The 26603-nt window shown below is 42.7% G+C and overlaps 1 protein-coding gene across 1 annotated transcript in view; it reads right to left on the bottom strand.

Moving 5' to 3' along the window:
- Positions 1 to 26603, bottom strand: part of LOC124805719 (bumetanide-sensitive sodium-(potassium)-chloride cotransporter-like) — a 621615-nt gene that overhangs the window by 152994 nt on the left and 442018 nt on the right. The window contains exons 6-8 of the mRNA XM_047266288.1: positions 12569 to 12683; positions 12267 to 12406; positions 2908 to 3138 (exon numbers count right to left, since the gene is read on the bottom strand). Coding sequence (XP_047122244.1) covers positions 2908 to 3138; positions 12267 to 12406; positions 12569 to 12683 — 486 coding nt within the window. The remainder of the gene's footprint in view (positions 1 to 2907; positions 3139 to 12266; positions 12407 to 12568; positions 12684 to 26603) is intronic.

Raw genomic sequence — 26603 nt, 5'->3', positions numbered from 1 at the left:
GATTAAAACTGTGTGCCCGACCGAGACTCGAACTCGGGACCTTTGCCTTTCGCGGGCAAGTGCTCTACCAACTGAGCTACCGAAGCACGACTCACGATTCCTTCGGATATCCACAGAGCCAAAAGTCGCTTCAGATCAGATGATTTTTTTTAATCTGGAAAACCTCTGGAGATAATACGTTCAGCACATGTAGCATTACGCAGATCTTTCACTAGGGGAGAGATATGTGGTGTCGAATTCAGTGGTTTCCACAGAGCCGCGCTCTCCCAAAGCAGGAATCAGATGCTGTAGAAGGACGTCTCGATGATGTGAAGATGTCACGTACACCTGACAAGCCCTCACGTTGTATTCTCTTCAAAGAAGAACGGGCCAAGAATAAAGATGCTTGTGAATCCACACCACACAGTCACATCGGCGAGTGCAATGGTTATTCGTGCAGAAATCGCAGTGTAACAGTACTACAAATTCGGCAGTTATGTCTATTCACTGTACCCTGTTGTGTAATAGATGCATCGTCCTTCCATAGAATATTCCCCGGTGACATGTCGTCGACTTCGATCCTTGCCAGAAACAGAAGAGTGAATTCAGGACATTGCTGCGGATCATGAGGTTTCAGTTGCTGCGCAGTCTGCATCTTGTACGGATACCAGTGTAAAATAGACGGCAAAACTTGCCTTACTGCTTATCGTTGGATGTATAATTCTCGTGACATTGCTTGAGTACTAATACTACAAGGGGCACGTAGTGCATGGTCAGTTAATAGCAACAGCAACCTCGTCAATAACTTCTACCGGGATAGGACGCCTTCCTCTTCCAAGTGCCACGCCATGCTCACCCGTGTTCTCGATTTTCATTTTCTTCTTCTTTAAACTATTTAATGACATCAGGGTACTCCTAAGACCTTTCTGTCGGCGATATTATCTCAATGCAGCATTTTAATTGTTGCCGTTCACATAAAACAGTTTCACAAATAGCGCACAGTCTCTTTTCTCGATACCCGTACTGTTCACTCACTATATATTTTCTCAAATGACAGCGTGGATGTCATAGTGTCACACAGACAGTGTACAGCGTCAGACTAGCAACTAGTGGCCACAGCTGTAATTAATTTGTTTTCCTGTGTAAATCGATTACGCATTATCGCAAAATAAAAAAAGACGACCTTTATTTTTTCGAGGTGATAGTTAAAACTTTATGACTACGCCACGTACGTGTAAGGAAACCATCGAAATGTGGGAAATCTGTGCTGCAAAATGCAGATTATCCGTTCTTCGCGTATGTGTAACTGTCGAAGACAATCAGACCGGCAGGAACTCCTACATTCAAATGTTGACGGAATAATGAGTTAAACACCTGGCAAGGCAGGGGCCACCAGAGCTCAAAATATATCATGCTAAGAAAATTATAATACAAATAAAAAAAATGTAAACCTTATGACTGAAAGTAGTTCTTTTTCTTATCACATTTCAAACAATATCCACTGTAGAAAATGTGTACATAACATGCTATGGGATTATGAAGGTGGTAAATACGTAGATTACGAAAGAGTTGATTGAAACAGGAATGTTTGTGGCAAAGTTACATCATAAAAATGTTGTTTACCTGGTGTTTAATACGAAAAGCACAACTCAGTGTCTCTCGCTGAGAGAGGTAGATTTAATCTTCCATAATACTTCAGTAAAATAGTTACAGTGTCTTAATGACGCAGAAAATTCCAGTGTAAAAACAGTAACTGTTGAAAATTGTCGAGCGCAAAGCTTCGTCTCATCTTATTAGAACAGATGCACCAAAATAGCTGCTTATAATAACAAATCTGCATTTACGACAGACTGTTTCCGTATTTATTGTCATTGTCAAGTACGTCTAGACTGATGTGACCTCCATATTACGTCGTTAGTGAACTGTCTTATAATACTCACTTTTTTATATAAGATGGTAAATGACGTAATATATTGAAAATAAAACGTTAAAAAATCGGTGTGACAATAGTTTGACAGTTCCACTCTTACGACCCTGTATGTTTGCAAAGATCTTTGTAAATATATAGCGCGTAGGAATGGAAGTCTCAAACTACTGATACACCGCAATTCATATTTTGTTTTCATTATATTACATCATATACCATCTTATTAAAACAGTGACAGTTATAAGAGAGTTCACTAACGACGTAATAAGGACGTCACATCAGTCTAGACGTACTTGAAAATGGCGGTAAATGCCGAGACAGTCTGTCGCAAATAAAGATTTGTTATTATAAGCAGCAATTTTGCTACATCTATTCTAATAATCATGTCGTTATCAGACATATACAGGGCTTAGATAAAGTCCGGGAACACTTTCAATTATTCACCGCACAGGAACTAAACATTGTACAGATGACATACATATTGCATTTTGAAGAGAAACTCTGTTTTTACAAACATGCGAACCATGGGTGACCTGGCAGACATCAATACGGTAATCGAATTCTTGTCATACCTGTCCCAGCATGGCATCGTCAACTGGCAGTCGCTTCCCGTATTCTCTCCCGGAGCTCTGCTACATCAGGTGGTAAAGCTGGCGCATACACCAGATCTTTAATGTGCCCCCACAGAAAAAAGTCACACGGAGTGAGATATGGTAATCGGGGAGGCCATTTCATGAAACTACAACACACAGAAAGCTCCCTCCGCACCTGAACTCGCCATGTTTGCGACTAGCGCTGACTATCGGCAAATTACCAAACTACGCTGTGGCGGTATACATGAAAAAAACTTTCAGAGTTTCTCTTCAAAATGGCATATGTATGATATCTGTACAATGTTTCGTTCTTGTGCAATAAATAATTGAATGTGTTCGCGGTGTTTATGTACACCCTGTATAATTCTGCTGGCCCTGAAGAAGAAAAATTCCATCCATCCATCTCACCTGATTATCGTTCTGAAGTCCGAATTTGCACGTTGAGTTGGCGCAGTAGTTGATGAGTGATAATGGATCTACACTGCTTGCGTTGTCGAATACGTTCATGGGGTACATGGTTTCGTTACCAGTAGCATCTCTCAGTACGCAGGCGCCCACCATGAAAGCGTAGCCAACGTACGACAGGAATGTGACGACGATCGCCAACAGAGTCCCCAGTGGTATAGAGCTGCTTGGGTCCTGAAATGAGATAAAAAAGAAATAAACAAGAAGAATGCGGTGTTCTATAACACCCATTGGGTTCTAATAAACTTTACGTGCATTTGGATATACACCCTATAATTATTAAATGTTGTTCCTCTACCTCTGAATAATTTGCAAACATGACAAGAATGACCGTTGTTCAGAATTGTAGGCTGACATTCTGCCTTCTGTACACCATTTGTGACGTCGTGGCATCCGTTCTTGAGTTGAAATGACAGTGTCATTAATTTGCATTTGCGAAGAGTCGCAGTCAAGATTCAGTTAGTCTTGGAGCTTTCTCTGAGTTCTTGATGGATGACAGTCTAATGCATAATCACTGTTCAGCGTACGTAAATAATCATTTGAACTTATAAACGCTCACAATTTCGGTCCTGACGGTGCAATATTTTGCACATAGCTCTCAATTATTTTGAATAGCACTTCAAAGGTGGTCATAAACATGAAACTATCACTTAAAATACGTTGATTGCAGTAAATATGAGACAGAATTTATTCTAAACTAATGTCCTGCTAGCATTAAGAACTATTTTTGTCAACAGCTGATTCTGGGATGTCATGTTATCTATTACTAGGCCAACTGAACATCATGCACCGAGAGCCAATTTAAAACTGGGTGGTTGTTTAATAATTTTTTCGTGAACAAAGCATTAGCTATGAAACTGCTACCGTCTTTTAAAAGTGTGTGTGTGTGTGTGTGAGGGGGGGGGGGGGGGAGGGAGGGATACATTGAAACTTAAAGCAAATTACGTGTTAAACAGTACTTGTTTCCACTCAGTTTATTTTACGAGAAGTACGAGTATTTTGACATATAATGTAACAGCGTTGCAAACATTAAATATATTCAAAAGAATGATTCATTGTAGTGTTACAATTAAGCTACTTCGTACACACAACGTTTATTGAAAGATCCTAAGACATTGTAACTTTTGATCAAAGAGGGTGATGTATGTTCATCATAGTGAACGTTATGAATGTATATTTATGCACATTTCTTTGACAGAGGAATCAACAGTTATATTGTCTTTGGCCCCTAAATAGTCCTCTATATCCCTCTAACTATTATGCATGGAGATACCATTCGTTTAGTCTGGCAGTGCAGGCCTGACTTCTCTTACTCTCACGAGTTATATACGCACATTAGGAGAATAAGGGTGGCAACTTACGTGTAAGTCATTATCATAAAAATTGTACAGGTAGCAATTTTTCTGTTTCTTTGTAAATGTGCACTAGCAGTTTGTACATTAACTTTTTCACCTGTTTCTAAATTTTGCAATAGTTCAGACTATGTTATGACTGTCCGCCTATATACAACAATATAACAATACTTCATGTAGAAAGGTTTTGTTAATGGATTCTTTCGTCATTGCTTGATATAAAAATTTCATATTTAACAATGAAACATCCACGTTTGTTGTTTTAACTGAGAAATATGAAACTTGTCACATTTTTAACCCAGTTATATATGATGATGCATGTGTTCTATTATCTAGATACTATATTTATCCACACACTGTATTATAATGATTCCCATTTTTTTTGTACTCTTCCTTGTTAAGTTGGCTTGAGAACAGTACCCTAAGCGAAACTAATTATCAATAAACATCGTATTCTTCAAGCAGTTTGCAGGGTTAATATTCTCTTCGGTCTTATAATTGCTTCAAATTAGTATCTGCTTTATTTGTTTCAGAGGTGGAAATTTATTTCCTAGAGAAAACTGTAACCTATAATGTTTAGAAATCGACCATTACGCATTTTCGCGTCATACCACATGCCTCAACATGTTGTTCTGTGCAGCATTTATTTATAGAAATAACTTCCATTTTACGGCTATTTCTTACAGCGTCCACACAAAATAACTTGGTCCTTAACTGTGCTGGTGATGCAGTAGAGGAAAGAACAATGGAAGTGGTGTGAGCTTCACTGCGAGCGACCATCCTGCGGTAGGGGAGTTATGGTTCGACACGTGTAACTTACGCGCAAATGTTAATTTGTAAGCTACAGCTAGATAGTTTGTAAACGACTGCAGTAACTGATTAGGTTCTGTCAGTACGTACAGTAATAGGACAAATCAGTAAGTGACAAAATGTATGGCCAAAGTTCCAGGAAACATTCCTCACCCAAGAGGAATAAAATGTGTTCTGTGATGATGTCCCTGGAAACACTTTATTTCCATGATAGAGCTCATTTTCTACTTCTCTTCATAATGAGATTAATCATCGGAAATACACAGAAACAATGTACCAGCATTACATGAAATAATCAACATACCCTCTTGATTACGTTTGGTTGGAGTGTACAGTAAGGCAATTTTTAAGTTCACCGACAGCGTTTGTTGTCGCATCTGAACGAGGGTAATGTTGACATGTGACTCACTTCATTGCTTGTGTTGACAAGCGACGATATCATTGCTCTGCTAAGATGATGCATGTGGCATTAACAGTTTAATTCTCCTCACGAATTTAGTTTCCGGTGTAGTGCAATGGAAGTATAGTCAAATGAGGAGTTGGCAGATACCCTTCTGCTCTACGGATTAGGAGATGGAAAGTGCCGTGGCGCTCAACGTTTGTATTGGAAGAGATCACCAGAAGGATGATGCCCCGACAGGAGGACCTATGAAGAAATTGATCGCCGTCTTAGGGTGCATGGGACGCTTACGTCTGTCTACTACTCGCGACTAGCGGTGAGCGGGGGGAACCGGGGGGGGGGGGGGGCTTAGAAGCACGAGGACACATCAACTGGAGGAGGAACGTCTTTGTCCAGTTGATAACAGCCGTAAATGTCAGCGTAAGACTGTTAGCTGTAACAAGTACATAATGTTGACCACATGACTGTCTGGAGAATGCTATGTGAGGCAGGCACTACCAGCTGTTGATTTTTCTGCATGAGTTCGACGTCTGCGAATGGTTCCTTCAGCAATGTGTCAACCTTCACTTTAGTTCAAGTACTGTTCGTGGATAAGGTTTTGTTTCATAGTAGATGGTTAATATATGGAAGAATTGTAGAAACTGAGCACTAGTACGGAAATGAACCGCTTTTGGACCCACGTCCATATAACATATTTTCTCCCTATGTGTGTGATGAATGTTCCCTGAAAATCTGGTCCTACCTTTTTTGTTACGCCCTGTATAGATGTTCAAAATCAATAGACTCCCGCCAGAGTACCCAAAAATTTATTTAATCGTATGGCTAGGGCCCCCCGTCGGGCAGGCCGTTCGGCGACCTGCAGTCGATGAGGATGACAGGATGATGATGAGGACAGCACAACAACCAGCCCTCGGGCGGAGAAAATTCCCCGATCCGGGCCCAGAGGATTGACAATCAGTCACGCTGACTACTCAATTACCCGGGACGGACGGTACCCAAAAAGAAATAATCATATAAACAAAAGATCTCAAAGCAAAACAAAATCAACCACACACAGCTGGAAGGAAATCTCATAACACAAAAAGGCGGGTAAAAATGCAGCATGATATTTACTATGATACTGACGATGCAATCTAAAGAACGTATGTCATATGAACATTATTTGTCAGTCCCCCATAACCTGTTCAGCAATATTACCCACAAATGAAATTTTCTTTTCCTTCTTCCGCATCTTTCCTGAAGCAGTGAAGCCCTGGGACGAAACTGTAGGTACGTTTTCCCCTCTCACTCAATGTTCTCTTTACTGAGAGAGATTGGAAAAGATAACTCTTCCTCTAACCGTCTCAAGAACAAAATGGTTCAAATGGCTCTGAGCACTATGGGACATAACATCTGAGGTCATCAGTTCCCTAGAACTTAGAACTACTTAAACCTAACCAACCTAAGGACATCACTCACATCCATGCCCGAGGCAGGACTCGAACCTGCGACCGTAGCGGTCGCGCGGTTCCAGACTGAAGCGCCTAGAACCGCTCGGCCACTCCGGCCGGCCGTCTCAAGAACAGTTTTGAATGAGATTATTGCTTCTTTGTTTGCCTGTTTCGACAAAAACTTAATGGCATTGCATATAAAAGTATGTGCCTTATTTTGAAGAACTTTCCCTGTAGCTGCGCGGTGTGAAGACTGCGGTGCCATGCCGTGTAGCAAAAACATGGCAAACTCCAAACTGTGTTAGTGTCCCGTTGATAAACCCTGACATTCAGGTAACCCAACAGCCATAATTCACTCTGGTTCAAATCTGATGATCTTGATGGCCACGCAGTTTGGAACGATTCGCTAATGATCCCGTTCCCTCCGAATATTTTACCGAGTAACCGAGTAACCTCAGGAACAGAGGTGGAGCTTCATCGCGCATCATGACAGTTGAGCCCAAAGCACTTCTCTCCTCTTGAGTAGGGATCACATGTTGGCGAAGTGGATTACAGTAACGTGTGCGTTCACGCTGCATATCATCGGTCTTTAAGTTCCTCAAGGAAAAATGGTCCAATCATGGACTGTATCGTGCAGTCAAATCATATTGCGACGCGTTCACTACGCAGCGGAATTTCATGAACGTTCGGGACGATTCGCAAATGCGACAATTGTGTGCTGACGGCTCCAGTGAGCGTAAAGTGTGCTTCATCACTCCACAAAATGCACCACGGCCACAGGTTGTCAACTTCAGTCCCAGCAAGATAAAGAGCAAAATCTGCTAAAATTTCTGTATCACGTGCCAAAAGTTGGTGAGCAATGTGGAGTTTATATGGATGCCATTCACAGTTGTTTGCAGTACTTTTCGGACAGAAGACCATGGAATATTCAGCTGTCGTAACACAGGTCGTCCGCTACATGAAGCTCGCACATTGCGTCCAACGTTCTCAGCCATGGCAACAACAATTTCTTCAATAATTTGTGGCACGATTGGCCGTCGGCCTCTCCCAGGAGTAATTCTCAAATCGCCAGTTAATTCGAACTTCCGAATCATATTCATCCACACCGGTGCGGAAAGAGGATCTCTCCGTATTCCTTTAATGCGTCGACACTCGCGATGAGCAGTAGCACTGTTGCTGACGTTGGGATAAAACAGCATTACGAGCAACGGTCCCGCTCGTATTGCCCAGATCGATGTTGACTGTCTGCGACTGTAACGCTTGTGTTTCTTGTTGTGTTTGTGCTTGTTTTTCAACTATACGTCGCCGTACCAGTACCGACGCTGAACGGCAAGTCTACATCTAGATCTGCATATTCCGCAAACCACTGCACAGCGCATGGTGGAAGGTACCCTGTGCTGCTGCTACTTATTTCCTCTCCTGTTCCACTCGCAAACACGATTGCCTGAAAGCCTCCGTATGATCCCTAATTTCTCGCATGTTATCTTCACGGTCCGTATGCGAAATGTACATTGGTGCAGTAGCATCGTTCTGCAGTCGACATCAAATATCGGGTCTCTAAATTTGGTCAAATTTGTGGAACGTGCATTTTCTTCCCTCCACGGATTCTCATTTCAGTTCATAATGCATCCCAGTAATACTTGCGTGATGATCCAACCTGCCAGTAACAAATCTAACAGCTGAATTGCTTCGATACTTTCCTTTAATCTGACCTGGTACGGACTCCAAACACTCGAATAGTACTCAAGAACGGGTCGGACCAGCGTTTTATACGCCGTCTCCTGTACTGATTAGTACACTTTCCCAAAATTCTCCCTATAAAACGACGACAAGCATTCGCTTTCGTTACTACCAACCTGACCTACTCATTCCATTTGATATCGCTTTGTAACGGTAAGTGTAGATATTTAATCGAAATGAATGTTCACGCTGCGCCCTATTAATACTGTATTCGAACGTTACAGAATTTTTTTCCTACGCATCCTCATTAACTTGCCTTTTTCTACATATAGAGCGAGCTGCCATTCATCACAACGGCTAGAAATTTTGTCCAAGTCATTTTGTATGTTTCTACAGTCACCACCGCAAGATCATCAGCAAATATCCGTAGACTGCTGCTCTGTCTGTCCGTTGGTCATTTGTGAATGCAGAGAACAACAGCGGTGCTATCACCCTTCTCTGGGTTACTCCAGACTATACCCTTGTCTCTGGTGAACATTCGCCGTCGACGAGATGTCACTAACACTACTGACAACGCAAATCCCACAGTTTGAGCACCATTCCTATGAAGTTGGGTATCCACACGATAAATATTTTCCGTCTACTCTGACTCAAGTAGCCAAAATTTAACTAGAAGCACCCAGTATGCCAACATAGTCTTAACGTTAATATTTATGTAAGCAGGTTAGATGATCATTCTTTTTCAAATCTCACACATACGCTGCATTGTGCTGAATATATACCTCACTGTATCTTTCTCTATTGCATTTAGAATATCACTTATTTGAATTTTTGTTGCTTCTGCCTGTGTCAACAAATAGCTTAATCTAAAAGTGAATGTCCATATAAAGCTAGTAAATAAAGAAACATGTTGTTGTTGTTGTCTTCAGTCCTGAGACTGGTTTGATGCAGCTCTCCATGCTACTCTATCCTGTGCAAGCTTCTTCATCTTCCAGTACTTACTGAACCTACATCCTTCTGAATCTGCTTAGTGTATTCATCTCTTGGTCTCCCTCTACGATTTTTACCCTCCACGCTGCCCTCCAATGCCAAATTTGTGATCCCTTGATGCCTCAGAACATGTCCTAACAACCGGTCCCTTCTTGTCAAGTTGTGCCACAAACTCCTCTTCTCCCCAATTCTCTTCAATACCTCCTCATTAGTTATGTGATCTACCCATCTAATCTTCAGCATTCTTCTGTAGCACCACATTTCGAAAGCTTCTATTCTCTTGTTGTCCAAACTATTTATCGTCCATGTTTCACTTCCATACATGGCTACACTCCATACAAATACTTTCAGAAACCACTTCCTGACACTTAAATCTATACTCGATGTTAACAAATTTCTCTTCTTCAGAAACGCTTTCCTTGCCATTGCCAGTCTACGTTTTATATCCTCTCTACTTCGACCATCATCAGTTATTTTGCTCCCCAAATAGCAAAACTCCTTTACTACTTTAAGTGTCTCATTTCCTAATCTAATTCCCTCAGCATCACCCGACTTAATTCGACTACATTCCATTAACCTCGTTTTGCTTTTGTTGATGTTCATCTTATATCCTCCTTTCAAGACACTGTCCATTCCGTTCAACAGCTCTTCCAAGTCCTTTGCTGTCTCTGACAGAATTACAATGTTATCGGCGAACCTCAACGTTTTTATTTCTTCTCCATGGACTTTAATACCTACTCTTAATTTTTCTTTTATTTCCTTTACTGCTTGCTCAATATACAGATTGAATAATATCGCGGAGAGGCTACAACCCTGTCTCACTCTCTTCCCAACCACTGCTTTCCTTTCATGTCCCTCGACTCTTATAACATGCAACATCAGTATTTAGCATCCCTTATGGAAGTTTATATGCTCTTAATCACTTGCCATACTTACGTTCCCCTAAATACACTCCTGGAAATTCAAATAAGAACACCGTGAATTCATTGTCCCAGGAAGGGGAAACTTTATTGACACATTCCTGGGGTCAGATACATCACATGATCACACTGACAGAACCACAGGCACATAGACACAGGCAACAGAGCATGCACAATGTCGGCACTAGTACAGTGTATATCCATCTTTCGCAGCAATGCAGGCTGCTATTCTCCCATGGAGACGATCGTAGAGATGCTGGATGTAGTCCTGTGGAACGGCTTGCCATGCCATTTCCACCTGGCGCCTCAGTTGGACCAGCGTTCGTGCTGGACGTGCAGACCGCGTGAGACGACGCTTCATCCAGTCCCAAACATGCTCAATGGGGGACAGATCCGGAGATCTTGCTGGCCAGGGTAGTTCACTTACACCTTCTAGAGCACGTTGGGTGGCACGGGATACATGCGGACGTGCATTGTCCTGTTGGAACAGCAAGTTCCCTTGCCGGTCTAGGAATGGTAGAACGATGGGTTCGATGACGGTTTGCATGTACCGTGCACTATTCAGTGTCCCCTCGACGATCACCAGTGGTGTACGGCCAGTGTAGGAGATCGCTCCCCACACCATGAGGCCTGTGTGCCTCGGTCGTATGCAGTCCTGATTGTGGCGCTCACCTGCACGGCGCCAAACACGCATACGACCATCATTGGCACCAAGGCAGAAGCGACTCTCATCGCTGAAGACGACACGTCTCCATTCGTCCCTCCATTCACGCCTGTCGCGACACCACTGGAAGCGGGCTGCACGATGTTGGGGCGTGAGCGGAAGACGGCCTAACGGTGTGCGGGACCGTAGCCCAGCTTCATGGAGACGGTTGCGAATGGTCCTCGCCGATACCCCAGGAGCAACAGTGTCCCTAATTTGCTGGGAAGTGGCGGTGCGGTCCCCTACGGCACTGCGTAGGATCCTACGGTCTTGGCGTGCATCCGTGCGTCGCTGCGGTCCGGTCCCAGGTCGACGGGCACGTGCACCTTCCGCCGACCACTGGCGACAACATCGATGTACTGTGGAGACCTCACGCCCCACGTGTTGAGCAATTCGGCGGTACGTCCACCCGGCCTCCCGCATGCCCACTATACGCCCTCGCTCAAAGTCCGTCAACTGCACATACGGTTCACGTCCACGCTGTCGCGGCATGCTACCAGTGTTAAAGACTGCGATGGAGCTCCGTATGCCACGGCAAACTGGCTGACACTGACGGCGGCGGTGCACAAATGGTGCGCAGCTAGCGCCATTCGACGGCCAACACCGCGATTCCTGGTGTGTCCGCTGTGCCGTGCGTGTGATCATTGCTTGTACAGCCCTCTCGCAGTGTCCGGAGCAAGTATGGTGGGTCTGACACACCGGTGTCAATGTGTTCTTTTTTCCATTTCCAGGAGTGTATGATACCAAACATGTATTGTTTGTATTGAAGTAACTAGTCACATTACAGCCGTGCTCAGGTAGCATATTAAATAAACTTGAAAAAAATATCATACTCACAATGACAAAAAGCTCTTAAATAGTATTCGAAATATTTGTATATGAGTAATGTTTCTGTAAGAATTACCTGAAGCATACCTTCTTTCCCGGTATTTTCAGATAAAAGATGAAGATCTCTAGAACGTAAGGACAGTTCGAGGACGCTATTCTACTCTAAGCACCATTTTTACACATACTTACTTTGAGGTCCCCCGACAGATTGGCTCCAGCCACAATTCCAGTGACGGCCGGGAAGAAGACAGAGAAGACGGAGAAGAAGTTGTGATGGACTCCCTCATAGTAACGATAGTCGTTCCACAAGTTTTCTTTGAAAGTCTCCACTGAAACACACAACAGCCGACTCGTCGAATGGAATACTGCATTGTCAGACGTGCTAATCGCATCATGCCACTAAAATAAATTTTGAATGTAATCTGAAGAATAAATACATCAAATACTAGAATATTGTAAGAATGAACTGATACGTTTACTCAACCACTTACTATTGTAGCCGACAAATCCTCTAGACCTTTCCTCGGCGCTCTTTGGTCCGATTATACTTCCTGCTATAAAGTCTATTTGCGCAGCAATCAGAACAAATAGAAGTATCATCTGCGTCTGGAAACAACGATTTCATTAGAATCTCAATTGCTGAAGATTGTGAAACATAGCAAGATCCAGTCATCAGACTGCTTGATGTATTCCGTAATTAACACACACAATACTAAAATAGTTTATTTTCTTTCATCCAAACTGATGTTACTAAATTTCAACCTGACACTTTCTTAGTCACTTGTATGTACCTAGTTAAAAATACACATAGAATGAAACTACTAATGATAACAATGTTCAAGGACATAGAGATAGAAACTCCAGGATACAAGCGTCAGAGAATTTTCCAACAGAAAGATATTCTCCACAGTGTCCGCGACCAGAGTACGTAATTCGTTACTCGTGAAAAATGTGATAACGAAATAAGCAAAAGTTTGTGGTGAGAAACCTCTGAAGTATTTTATTGGTAATAATTAAATATGAATAATCAAGTGATGGTCTGTAAACTATGGTGTGCAACCAAAAACATTTTTACAAACGTATTCCATTCGTAACTGTACGTGGTGTATAGATATGTAATGAAAGATTTTTAAAGATTATGAAAACTACTAGCTATGCTGGAAGAAAAATATCAGATAATGGCAAATGATATGTTTTCGTACTTAAAGAGTCAATTCAACCTCTGCTTTGAATATACTCGAAACGATACCGTAGCGCGGATTTTCTTTCACTGTATCTCTTAGCAACGACCCAGCTGACGGTAACTTTAACATACCTGAGCTTTTGTACCGTCGGCAGTGCTTTGTGATAAAGTTAAGGGAACAAGTTACAGTTAGTTTATTAACAATGTTGTTTTACAACAACAAACCATGGAAAAATTGCAGGAAATTCTCCTTGTCTGCAATACTGTTACATCTCAGAACGAGTACATTGAAGCTGATAGGAGTGGAATACTTCACATTCTGTGCTACCGTGGGACTCAGAGGCCCAAACCTTTGAAATAAGCCACTGCAAAGTAATGTTCCATCAGCTTCCCAGGAAGGACTATAAAATCAGTTTAACGTCTCAAGTTGTTTTTAGAATGAGGCAGAAAATCCGATAAGTCTACCTTAAATTATTAAGAGAGTGCACAATGGGTACAAAATCAGGATCTTATACTGAACTTTAAGATGTTCCACGTGATCATTAAATCGCAACGAAAGCTGATAAGCGATAATTTCGTGAGACCGTTAATCCCACACTGATTGACGGTACCGAGTTACCAGAGCAAAAACAGAAAAATATTACACAGTTAATTCTCTTTATTACTTTTAGACACAACGGTAGAATACATTTTTTTTCGTGACTTGTTTCGCCCATACTTTGGCAATGTGTGTTGTGGACAGCACGTATGCTGCCTAAAACCTATGGCTCCTGAAGTTGACGAATGTGTGGCCGTACCAACCAGGATTAAAAATGTGTTCTAGGATTGTGTATAGACGAAATAAACAGAAATGTTAATACATGTCACACACTTTCCTCCATAGACAGAATGCCACCTTTTAAAAGATTTAGGCGTAATCTTGGATAAATCTCCAGGATGGAAAGGACAGACTATCACCTGTCACTGACCCACCTCAAATTAAGTAAAATCTAGTCCACTCATTTATTCCGCCGTTTCCCTGCTATTGTTGTGTAATTCAACACGACATAAATAGCGAAAACTTTTGACGAGTCAAGAGTTCACCATGAATTCTTGCGTACGATATGTGTATGTAGCACTGAGTTGTTTCATCACTACAATCCTTCCTGAGATCAGTTAAGGTGGATGCGACCAGATAAGCGATGTGATTTTCACACTTTATGCTTTTATCCATTGGTTTCTTAGTCACTGGTGTCCTTCTCTTAGCATACAAATTACGTCTCATCATCTCATAACTGTAACAAAAATATCTTAGACGTCCAGTAGTCGGCCGTAACTAAACCAGACACTAAATTTTCTCTATCTTTTCCTCCATTTGAGCTAATGGACTTTGGAACAAATAGTCCAGCAACCTGCGTCTGACCCAAAGTCACGCAGCATTCAAGAGGAGATGAGAGCATTACCTATTATAACATAGCTTCCCTCTAGGCATATCCCAGTCGTATTACTTCCGTACAAAGTGAATCAGCATTTGTAACACAAAATACTATCCGTGCTTTCCTGATCTCTGTCTTCTCCAAATTTAATTCCTTGTGCACTGGTTGACACCAGCGTTTCTGTTAACATTTCATTATTCCCATTTGACTGGAACGTAATGGTAGAAGGTTATTGTGTTTCATAATAAGACTGATATTACTGTATTACTTATATATGTTACTACTGTTACAGTTACCATTATTATGTACACCTTATGTGCTATAGAAGTTGCAATGTTAAATGTAAGACTTTTCATTTAGGACAAATGTATAAGTAAAAGAATTACACCGCGGGGAACGCCACATTGTCACGTACTATAAAATTCTCACATATACTTAAGGTCAAACGCAAATGGAATTACTCATTTCAACATTAACAGGAATTTTAAAGTCGGTATAAAAGACTAACACTAGAGATTATAAACGTGCAAAATAGAATAAATCGAAAGGTACAATATTCCAGATCGCTCTACTACGAAGAATAGAAAAAATGAGCTAGGATACACGCTTTGACTCAGAATCCTAAAATGTTAGATGTACCGTTCAGTTCTGATCCTATTATTACTACATGAAGCTTATTAAGAACTGAAACACAATACACATCTTCCACTGCAATCATACAAGACTTATTGTGTAGATGGGTAGAGGAAGGGGGAGGAAGGAAACGAAAGGGTAGGAATTAATTATATCAGCTGCATCGGGACTTACATGTGGAATCAGCGGCGGCAAGTGAAACAGTATGCCAGATCGGGACTCGAACCCGGGACCTTCTGCTTATTAGGCAGTTACGTTTACAGTTGTGCAACCCGGACACGGTGGTTATCGCACCTGCACCGACTATTTTCCGACGCTCCCCGGCTGAGCCACACTCCTATCGAGCGCCACATATCCGGAGACCTCCGGAGACCCCGTCAATGTCCTTCACGCTTGCTAATTTTAGATTTGCGCTGGAGATCGAATGTAAATGTGCATCCTCACCGAAACTTCTGGGTTCATTGTCCATTGAGGCGAATCAATTATATTTCTTTGGATCGTGACTACACTGTATACAACAGAATCTTTGTGAACGGTGTCATGAATTTTCCTACGTTATATACTAGGTCGTTTATACACCGAGTGTAAGCGAGAGCTATTCACAACGTACCATAGACGTGTAGAGGAAGTCCAGACGAACAATTCGACATATACATCAAAAAAAGTTTTGCATCACCTCGGTTCCGAGAGTTCCGGAATCTGTACAGAAAATTGGAATAGAGATCAACATAAACATCATTTCCTACATTTTTATTTCTCATGAAAACCACACATTGCATGCTGTACCACCATACAGCGAGACCTACAGAGGTGGTTGTCCAGATTGATATAAACACAGGTACCTCTAATACCCAGTAGCACGTCCTCCTGCACTCATGCACGCCTGTGTTCATCGTGTCATACTATTCACAAGTTCATCAAGGCACTGTTGGTCCAGATTGTCCCACTCCTCAACGGCGTAGATCCCTTAGAGTGGTTGGTGGGTCACGTCATCCATTAACAGCCCTTTTCAATCCATCCCAGGCATGTTCGATGAGGTTCACATCTGGAGAACATGCTTCCCACTCTAGTCGAGCGATGTCGTTATCCTGAAGGAAGTCATTCACAAGATGTGCACGATGGGGGCGCGAATTGTCCATGAAGACGAATGCCTCGCCAATATGCTGCCAATATGGATGCACTATCGGTCGGAGGATGGCATTCACGTATCGTGCAGTCGTTGCGGTGCCTTCCATGACCACCAGCGGCGTACGTCGGCCCCACATAATGCCACCCCAAAACATCAGGGAACTACCACCTTGCTGCACTCGCTGGACAGCGTGTCTAAGGCGTTCAGCCTGGTAGGGTTGTCTCCAAACACGTCTCCAACGATTGTCTGATTCAAGGCATATGCGACAGTCGTCGGTGAAGAGAACGTGATGCCAATCCTGAGTGGTCCGTTCGGCATGTTGTTGGAGCCATTTCTACCTCGCTACATGGCGTCGTGGTTGCAGATTTACCTCGCCATGGATGTCGTGAGTGAAGTTGCGCGTCATGCAGCCTATTGCACCCAGTTTGAGTCGTAACACGACGTCCTGTGGCTGCACGAAACGCATTATTCAACTTGGTGGCGCTGCTGTCAAGGTTCCTCCGAGCCACAATCCGTAGGTAGCGGTCATCCACTGCAGTAGTAGCCCTTGGGCGGCCTGAGCGAGGCTTGTCATCGACAGTTTCTGTCTCTCTGTATCTCCTCCATATCAGGACAACATCGCTTTGGTTCACTCCTAGACGCTTGGACACTTCCCTTGTTGAGAGCCCTTCCTGGCACAGAGTAACAACGCGGACACAATCGAACCGCGGTATTGACCGTCTAGGCATGGTTGAACTAGAGGCAACACGAGCCGTGTATCTCCCTCCTGGCTGAATGACTGAAACTGATCGGCTGTCGGACCCCCTCCGTCTAATAGGCGGTGCTCATGCATGTTTGTTTGCATCTTTGGGCGGGTTTAGTAGCATCTCTGAACAGTCAACGGGACTGTGTCTGTGATACAATATCCACTGTCAATGTCTATCTTCAGGAGTTCTGGGAACCGGAGTGATGCAAAACTTTTTTTGATGTATGTAGGATAGTTGTTATCTTTCATGCCAGGAAGCATGGCTGAGACGCCACCGGCGTAGTTGTGCACTTGTAAATTGTAAAACTGACGTTGGTGTAAACTGTAACTTACAGTTTTGTGAATTTTAATAATGTAAAAATAACAATGAAATCGTTTTGTTTCTTTCGCCGTTTTACTGCGTGAGTGCTGTGGCTGCCATTTCAGATCGAATGAAAATGTAACAAGCTTTTGCATAACGTTTTCAAAAGTATTTTACTTTTATCACTCTCACAGGAAAGGTTAACCTACTCCTGTTAAAGAAAGCCGTTGGCGTAAGAGGCGGGACGACGCAAGTGCTGCAGTGTAGGTGGCTTTCCTAGGCCAATTTTAGGTTGTCTCGCGGCTTGATAGATCACAAGTTTTTGATATCAATTTTTTCGTCTAGACTTTCCCTAAACCACCCAGTATCTTGTAGACAGTTACCGTTTACGCTCTGTATACTGTACACATAACGGTTCTCTAACAATCTCGCGGTGTACGTTCAAAGTCATTTTCATGTCTGAAGATGTTTCTCCTTTTGGAATAAATATGAATTGCCGGCCGGTGTGGCCGTGCGGTTAAAGGCGCTTCAGTCTGGAACCGCGTGACCGCTACGGTCGCAGGTTCGAATCCTGCCTCGGGCATGGATGTGTATGATGTCCTTAGGTTAGTTAGGTTTAAGTAGTTCTAAGTTCTAGGGGACTGATGACCATAGTGCTCAGAGCCATTTTAAGCCAATAAATATGAATTAAAATACTAGGAAGTCTTTTCTGGAGATATTTCTCTGGAGTTTAGCCGTGTATGGAAGTGAAGGAGAAGATAGGCCAATGAGTCGGAAGAGGATAGAAGCTTTAGAAATGTGGTGCTATTGAAAACTACTGAAGATTAGATGAGGAGATGGAGTACCTAACTAGGAACCAAATCATACTGTAGAAAAAAAAAATTATGGCACAATATGACTTAACCCTAGAACACTAAAGGGGGGAAATGTTACAGTGTTACTAAACTATCGTAAATTTTACTACGCCATTGAGCCGTGCACGGCTCGTGTTCAGGCCATTTATTGTTTGTCACCTTCTATTACGGTACTGCCGCCTGGTTTTCTTATTCCATTTACTGGCGTCACTAACTTCCTGCCTTACTTGCCCGTGAGTGGCAGCAGCAGCCCGTATCGATAGTGCACTGTCTCGTACCATCTCTGGAGCGGCCTATAGTTTTCTGGGTCGTCGTGTGTTGAGAAGTCGGGAAGTGGGTTGGAGACGGACCAAAAGTGCAGCCGGGACCCAGCAGCAGTGAAGTCGGGGACGGAGCGCCGGTGAGCCGCGGATAGCCAGTGCTCGCCGACCGCTGGCGACACACATGAACTGTCCGACGGAAGGAGATTGGAGCGAGACGACCGTGAGTTGGTCTTTCGGTTGGTCGTCTCATCGGCCATCGTGTATTTGGTCCTGTGACCATTTCCGGGCCTAGGCAGTCGGTCGGATGGGGCAGAGCAGTGAGGAAGTCTCCGTGGTAGATAGTCAGGACGGACCCGCTTGCGGCTTCCATGCGCGGTTGGAGTTGTGAGGCGCTTCTTGCGAGGGTTACGAAGTTCGTCGCCCACCGATCCTGGACGCTAAAGTTGAGTGCTCACTTAACCTGCTATCAAGCCTCAACTGCTATCACATTTCTCATTTGATCCTGGTTGTCGCTTTCTGGGAGATTCCCATGATCAAGAACATGTGTGCAATGAAATCGGCTAGAATTGCAGCCGTCTTTCTGTGTGGTGTTTAACTTAATTTAATTCATTCCTTCATTAATGAAGTGTACCAGCACTATCTTCTGCCTTGTGGCCGTTGACGTTACGGTGACCTGCCCTGGTCATTGACGTAGTTTTTGGCAGTGTTGATGCTATCCAGCGCGGCGTGTAGTTCGACAGCTGAGGTGTTGTTGGTAGTTTTGGGTGTTTATTCTGACATGGCTGGATTCGGCACCAGTATCCAGAACATTGTGCTATTGACATCTTGTCGTTTTGCTCGTCGGGTGGAGCAGACAGAATTGATCTTGTTGGTTGGTTCGTCTGCTGGCTTTCGGTTGGGTTGCCCTCCGATTAAGAGGTTGTCTGTCTGGCTGCCTGTCTCACCTAAACGTGCGTTAGTGTTACCTTCCCAGGCCGATCCTTCGAACCTGCTGAGTGCCACTCCTTGTGTTTTACATAGTGATTTCCTTTTTAGTCTTAAGTACTCCGTATGGCCTTCAGCTGAGTTTTACCTTATTAAAGTTGCAGGGCTTTTCTTCTTAGCCGTTAAGCCGAAAGCAAAATTGTTTCTTGTTTGGTAAGTGAGCTTCAGCCGAGTTTCAGCCTTTCAAAATTAAAATTGAAAATTCCTTGTGCCTAGGCCTTAAGCTGTAAATTAGTTTAAAGTTGGTAAATGGCCTTAAGCCGAGTTTTCAGCCTTTTCAAATCAAAAGTTGAAAAATTTGGTCAAATTGGAAATTTCTTTGTCTGGGTTTTAAGCCGTGAGATAGTTTGGGTTTCGTATGTGGCCTTCAGCCGAGAGTTATGTGAAGCATTTTAGGATAAAGCCTTTAGCCTATTTTAGTTGAAATTTTGAAGCTCTTTCCTGTAGGCCTTAAGCCGCAGAATTGTTTTCTGCATGGTGTGTGGCCATCAGCCGAGTTTTAATCTCTCTTAAATTAAAAATTCAAAATCCTTAAGTCATAAGATTGTTAATCTTTAGTATGAGGCTTTCAGCCGAGGGTTACACGAAATATTTTAAGGTAAGGACTTCAGTCTTTTCAAATTGAAAGCTCTTCTTAAGCCGTTAAATTGTTTTGTTGATATGCGGCCTTCAGCCGAGTTTTCAGCCTATTTAGATTAAACTTTGAAAATCTTTGTCTCGGCCTATATCCGTAACACTGTTCTTGATTAATGTGAGGCCTTCAGCAGATTTCTACGTGAAAAATTGAAGCCTATTTATATTGAAGATAAAAATTTTTTCTAAAGAAGGGAAACCTCCAGAAGAACTCCTGTACCTCAATTCTTTGCTTAGGCCTTGTGCTTTGTATTTTCGATGTGGCCTTCAGCCGATCTAAATAAATCAAAGGAGATCTTTCGTTAACACCTTGAGAGTTTTTGATTCTTGCTTGTGTGATTGACTGTTTTAAGAAATAAAGTTTATATGTTGAGTGCAACTGACAGTAACTTATTCTGGCCCTTTCTACAAATATAACCCCATCTGCTCTGTCCTGCTAGCCCAGGGATTTCAGCCATATTTTACTCAACGTAAGCCATAATGTAAAGTTTATGCACTAGTTAATTATTACAAGGTCTCCAGTGGTATATCACATACAAAATAAGTACAAAATGTCCCGTTTCAAACCCTACACTGACGGTATCAGTTTGGCGGGAACCGCGAATTGGTACCAACTGCAATCGTAAATTTTATGAAGATTTAATAATCTTGGGTTAAAGAAAGGATCGGTTGATGGGACAAAACGTGAGATGCGAAGGCATCGTCAATATGGCAATGAAAAGGAGTGTGAGGGGTAAATTGTTGAGGGAGACCAAATGATGAATACAGTAGGCAAGTTCAGACGGATGCAGTTTGCAGTAATTATGAAGAGATGAAGTGGCTTGTGCAGAATAGACTAGCCTGGAGAGCTGCATCAAAACAGTCCTCGGTTTGAAAACCACAACAACGACACCAGAGTGACACGCTGTGTTCCGTTTATTAAGAAGTCTCCATACCAGTAACACAGCTGGTCTTACATTCCATACGTTCGCGTTTATATCAGTAGATGGTACTGCACAACTGTATCGGATGCCTTCTTGGAGCCAAGGAACGCGGCACCAACCTGGGCGCTGGCATATACTGCCCTCCCGGCCACGTGGACGGACAGAGCGAGCTGCGTTTCACGCGAGCTTTGCGGAATTCATGTCGATTCCTACAGAGGAGATGATGGTATCGTGTATTATTTTCATTTATTATGATACACTGTGAATATCTAATTGTATCATTTCAATGGGTAGATTTGCATGTGTTTTATATTTTAAACTATATTTTTGCAGATCTTTATGCTGCGCTCCCGTTTGTAGGTTACGGCCTGTTGACCAAGGAGTAATAAAAAACAAAATTCGGATAAGTGCGAGTTTGACTCACGAACCGAGGGTTCCGTACAAAAACAATAATATATATATATATATATTCTTCATCGGTCCTAGGAATCAAGAGTTTCGACGATTATTGCCTCTTGCTGATATCGATGGCAAGATATCAAAATATGTGACATAAATGACTATATTTTTTGATTGCATTGACTTAGAGACTTAGATATTTTTCACCTTAAAGGGACTGTAGACTTTAATAAATTTCATCTTGATACGTCTACCCATTCCTGAGAAAAAGGGGTCTTAACAGATGGACAGATATACAGACGGATAACAAATGACAGAAGAATACTTTTTTCTTATGATATAATTACAAATTAATAGTCTTCGGATTTTTTCCTTCACTTGTACTGTGAAATCTTGCTTCTTACCAAATATAACGATTCTAAGTCAACGACAAGTACCGTACAGGTTTTGATGAATGGCGGGTTTGTTTGCGTGCCATCCTCGGCAGCAAACACAGGAATATTTGTTTTGTAAATAAAAAACGCCTTCTCTTGCTGCATTTTATTTTATTCTCCCAGACTCGTTTCACCTTTTTTCACTTTAAGGCATCATCAGTGGGATCTGTAACGATACAGTTACGATATACCGTTTGTTTTTATATGTATTATTCGTAGATTAGAAAACATTTCACTTCTCGCTTTTTATATAAGTGATTACTTAAGGTTCTTCGCGTTTTTAGATGGCACCTGCGTTTCCTCTTATCTGGTCACGTGCTGAGAGCCATATCTCTCAATTGCACTGACGTAGAAGCTTAAATGTTTTACGTCGTCAAGGGACCGCATGCCTTAGTACTTAGCATAGATTTGGACTTTATGCGTCTGTCCATCCCTGAGAAAAGGACTCTTAACAGTCGGACATACAGACAAGAAGTTGGTCAAAAAGTGACCCAAATGGGTTCTGTTTCTACCGATTGAGGTTTGAGAACCTAAAAAGTGCTCTGACTCGGCTATTATGTGCTGAACGCCACTCTTAAGAGCATGCCGTCAACGTCGGTGCGTCTGCCGTACGCTGTAGTGATTGCGGTAGACACCTACACATTGATTCGATTGATCACGCGACAGTGGCAGCTGAAATAATTCAGCGAGCCAGGTTTCACCAATAGGAACTGGTTTACGGTCAACTTATTAATAACATGGAGGGTTTGGCTATCATTCCAATGAGGTCATCGTACGGAGTGTGTAGCTGCGTAAGTGTCCGTGAAGCAGCCCCTCTTTGACAGCTGTTAGAACTCTGTTTAACCTCTTGTGAGTGGGGGAGGGGGGAAAAGTCTCGCCCGCAAACAAACCGTAACTCTGGTACATCCAGATCCCCAACAGTGTGTTGCTTTAAAGTACGTGTAGGTCTCTTGCCCGTACGGCCAGTCTCGTTCAAGTGATTACTTATTCAACAGTAGCTTGTCAGCAGCACTGAAATTTAAGCCAGTACCTATCTTCAACTTTTCAAACTTCGCAGAATCTATCCTACTTTTTTTGTTCTAGTCTAGCACTCACAGAAGAAAGGGTATCTCGAAGAAATGACTTAACCACAGCGTAGGAAATGTCTCACTCAGCAGCGGAGTGAGCGCTGAGCTAAATGACACCATTTCTTCTGCAAATCTGTTTTATTTATTCGTAATGGGCAATTCGATCACAGTTAAGTTATCTTGCATTTTGCAATGAGCTTGGACCTATGCGCTCAAAATTCTTTTACTATTTTTGATTGGATAGAGTTTGACTATCATTCCAAGGGGACACTTGTCGTGAATCTGGTTGATAGACTCAGTTTATCCCTTTCTTGGAAGAGATGTTGTGCCTACGTTCTAATATTTGCAGTTTCCTTTGGTGTTTATAAACAATAGTATTTATTTTTTTATTTTTTTATCATTATAGTAACACCTTTTCCGTCGATTCATTTGAGGTAATCATAACATAGCACCCACCTCACTGAAAACGTTTCTGCGAGTTCTCCTACTTAACAGTAAAATTCTTCGGTGCATTATTTTATGTACTCCATTCTTGCAATTAGATTCCAATACTCCTGTAACGATTTTGCGCCCTTCCTTCTACAGCTCTCCTAGAATCTCTCATAGAATTTCAGGAACAGGCTTACGGCTCCATCCAAAACTTCTGATTCGAAACATTTATGGAAGATGAGGTAGCAAAGACAGGTCACCCCCAATACATCCAAACAAGTAAATGCACCGACGTGACAAAAGTCAAGGGGTACCACCTAATAACGTGTCAGGTCTCCTTTCTCCCAGCGTAGTGCAGTAGCTCGACGTGGCACAGACTCACCAAGTCGTTGGAAGTCCGCTGCAGAAATAGTGAGCCGGGCTGCATCTACAACTATCCATAACTGTGAAAACGTTGCCAGTGCAGGATTTTGTCCATGAATTGACCTCTCGATTATGTCCCATAAATGTTGGATGGGATTGATTTCGGGCGATCTGAATGGACAAATCATTCGCTTGAATTGTCCAAAATGTCCTTCACACCAATCGCGAACAATTGTCACCCAGTGACGTGGCACATTGTTGTCCATAAAAATTTCATCATTGTTTGGGAACATGAAGTCCATGAATAGCTGCAAATGGTTTCCAAATAGCCGAATACAACCATTTCCAGTCAATGATCGGTTCATTTGGACCAGAGAACCCAGTCCATTCAATGTAAATACAGCCCACGCTATTATGGAGCGACCATCATCTTGCTCAGTGCCTTGTTGATAACTTGGGACCATGGCTTCGTGGAGCCTGCGCCACACTCTTACCCTACCAACAGCTCTTACCAACTAAAATGGGGCTCATTTGACCAGACCACGTTTTTCCAGTCGTCTAGGGTCCAACCGACACGTTCACGAGCCCAGGAGAGGCGCTGCAGGCGATATCGTGCTGTTTGCAAATGCTCTCGTTTCGATCGTCTGCTGCCATAGCTCATTAACGCCAAATTTCGCCGCACTGTCCTAACGGATACGTTCGTCGTACGTCACACATTGATTTCTGCGGTTATTTCACTAGTGTTGCTTGCACTTAGCACTGATAACTCTACGCAAACACTCCTGTTCTGGGTTCTTAAGTGGATGCCTTCGGCCACTGCGTTGTCCGTGGTCAGAGGTAATGCCTGAAACTTGGTATTCTCGGTACGCTGTGGATCTCGGAATATTGAATACCCTACTGATTTCCGAAACGAAACAGCCCACCGTCTAGCTCCAACTATCATTTGGCGCTCAAAGTCTCAATTCCCGTCGTGAGGCCATAATCACGACGGAAACTCGTGAGGCCATAATCACGACGGAAACCTTTTCACATGAATCGCCTGAGTTCAAATGACAACTCCCCCAGTGCACTGCGCTTCTATATCTTGTGTATGCGATACTACCGCTATCTGAATACGTCTATATCGTTATCCCATGACTTTTGTCGAGTGCCGTGTTCCCCAAGTGGCCAATGTGGTGAATTTCGTGAGATACGCAAGGAATCTGTAATGTTTATAGTTGCCGAATTATGGCACTGACTGTTTCATTTAAATGTAACGAAATACTTTTTTGTGGCATTGGGAAGAACCTCTGAAGAGGACTTCGCGACATAGCATGCATGGGACATAATTACACAGTTACGGGTACTAGCTCCACAAACCACCTTCCTGCCTTCAGAAGATGAAGTCCTGTGAACTTTTGTACCAGTCGTAAGCAAACACGTAACTCACTTACAGATCGTGTGTTCACTTGTGTACTGAAGCTCACTAGTCTGCATATTTCCTATTGTAGCAATCAGACAATTTGCTCATGAACCTTTTCACACTTCTACAATGTATACTGTAGCCGAGAAAGTGGATATGGTTTTCGTTTATGGTCATTGTCAACAAACCGTTTGAGTAGTTTCGCAGTTATATGCTGAATGGAAACCTGACCGTGAAAACACTCAGGATCTATCGTTGCAAACATTGTAAAACAATTGAAATAAACCGGAAATTGGAGAAATAAAAGACGTCAACGATAAAGTGTAACAATTTATGAGAGGAATGCTCGTAACATTGCAGCAGCGGTAACATGCAAGCCACAAGTCACCACGAGACAATTGAATATGCGAGTGAGATCTGCCAAGACGTTCCCTGCCAATACTACATCCCAACGCATTTAATGCAATCCACATTCCTCTCCACCAACAGCTTCATGGCAGCGAGTTTCAAATTGGACTGTCGTTTTCCGAAAGGATAAGTGATGAGGTTTCTATGAAAGATTTCGTTTACGGCAGAAATGTGGTTTATAAGCCAGAGGCAAATCAATATTGGCAATAGGCATTACTAGTAAGTTGAAAGTTGTCGAAAGAACCCAAAACTTATCTGTTATATATGCCAGCTTCCATCTATGTAGAGTGGGAATAAATAACGGACTAAGCGCCAAAACAATTTTTTTTTAGTTACACCCGAAAAACGAAGCTACGCGCCATTGCCAACAACCTGAAAAGGGGGTTAGGAGCTACGATTATTTATAGCAGACCGAATAAGGCCCGAAGATGGTATGAGCGGTATGGTGGTGCTAAAGCGTGTTAAGTGCCACAAAAGCTTTGGAATTGTTTGCGAGCATTGTCTGCAACAATACTGTGCAGTTCAAAAACATGTTCAAATGTGTGTGAAATCTTATGGGACTTAACTGCTAAGATCATCAGTCCCTAAGCTTACACACTACTTAACCTAAATTATCTTAAGGACAAACACACGCACCCATGCCCGAGGGAACTCGAACCTCCGTCGGGACCAGCCGCACAGTCCATGACTGCAGCGCCCGAGACCGCTCGGCTAATCCCGCGCAGCTACTGTGCAGTCACAATCCGTTTTTTTGTTTTGTTTGTTAACTACACGAAAGTACATTATAAATGCGATGGATTTACACAGTGACACAAGCAGAAAAATAAAGAAGAGAGAACCAGTTCGCGATGAAAGAAAGGCAAGTATGATGAGATAAACCATAAATTTTTGGTCTCTGGCCATTCATTTATGTCGTGTGACAGATTTTTCCCAGACTGAAAAATGCTGGAGACTGTAAGAA

Source organism: Schistocerca piceifrons, chromosome 7, assembly GCF_021461385.2.
Source record: "Schistocerca piceifrons isolate TAMUIC-IGC-003096 chromosome 7, iqSchPice1.1, whole genome shotgun sequence".
NCBI classification, from domain to species: Eukaryota; Metazoa; Arthropoda; class Insecta; order Orthoptera; family Acrididae; genus Schistocerca; species Schistocerca piceifrons.
Note: the sequence above shows the minus strand (reverse complement) of the source record. Positions and strands in the feature narration are given on the sequence as shown.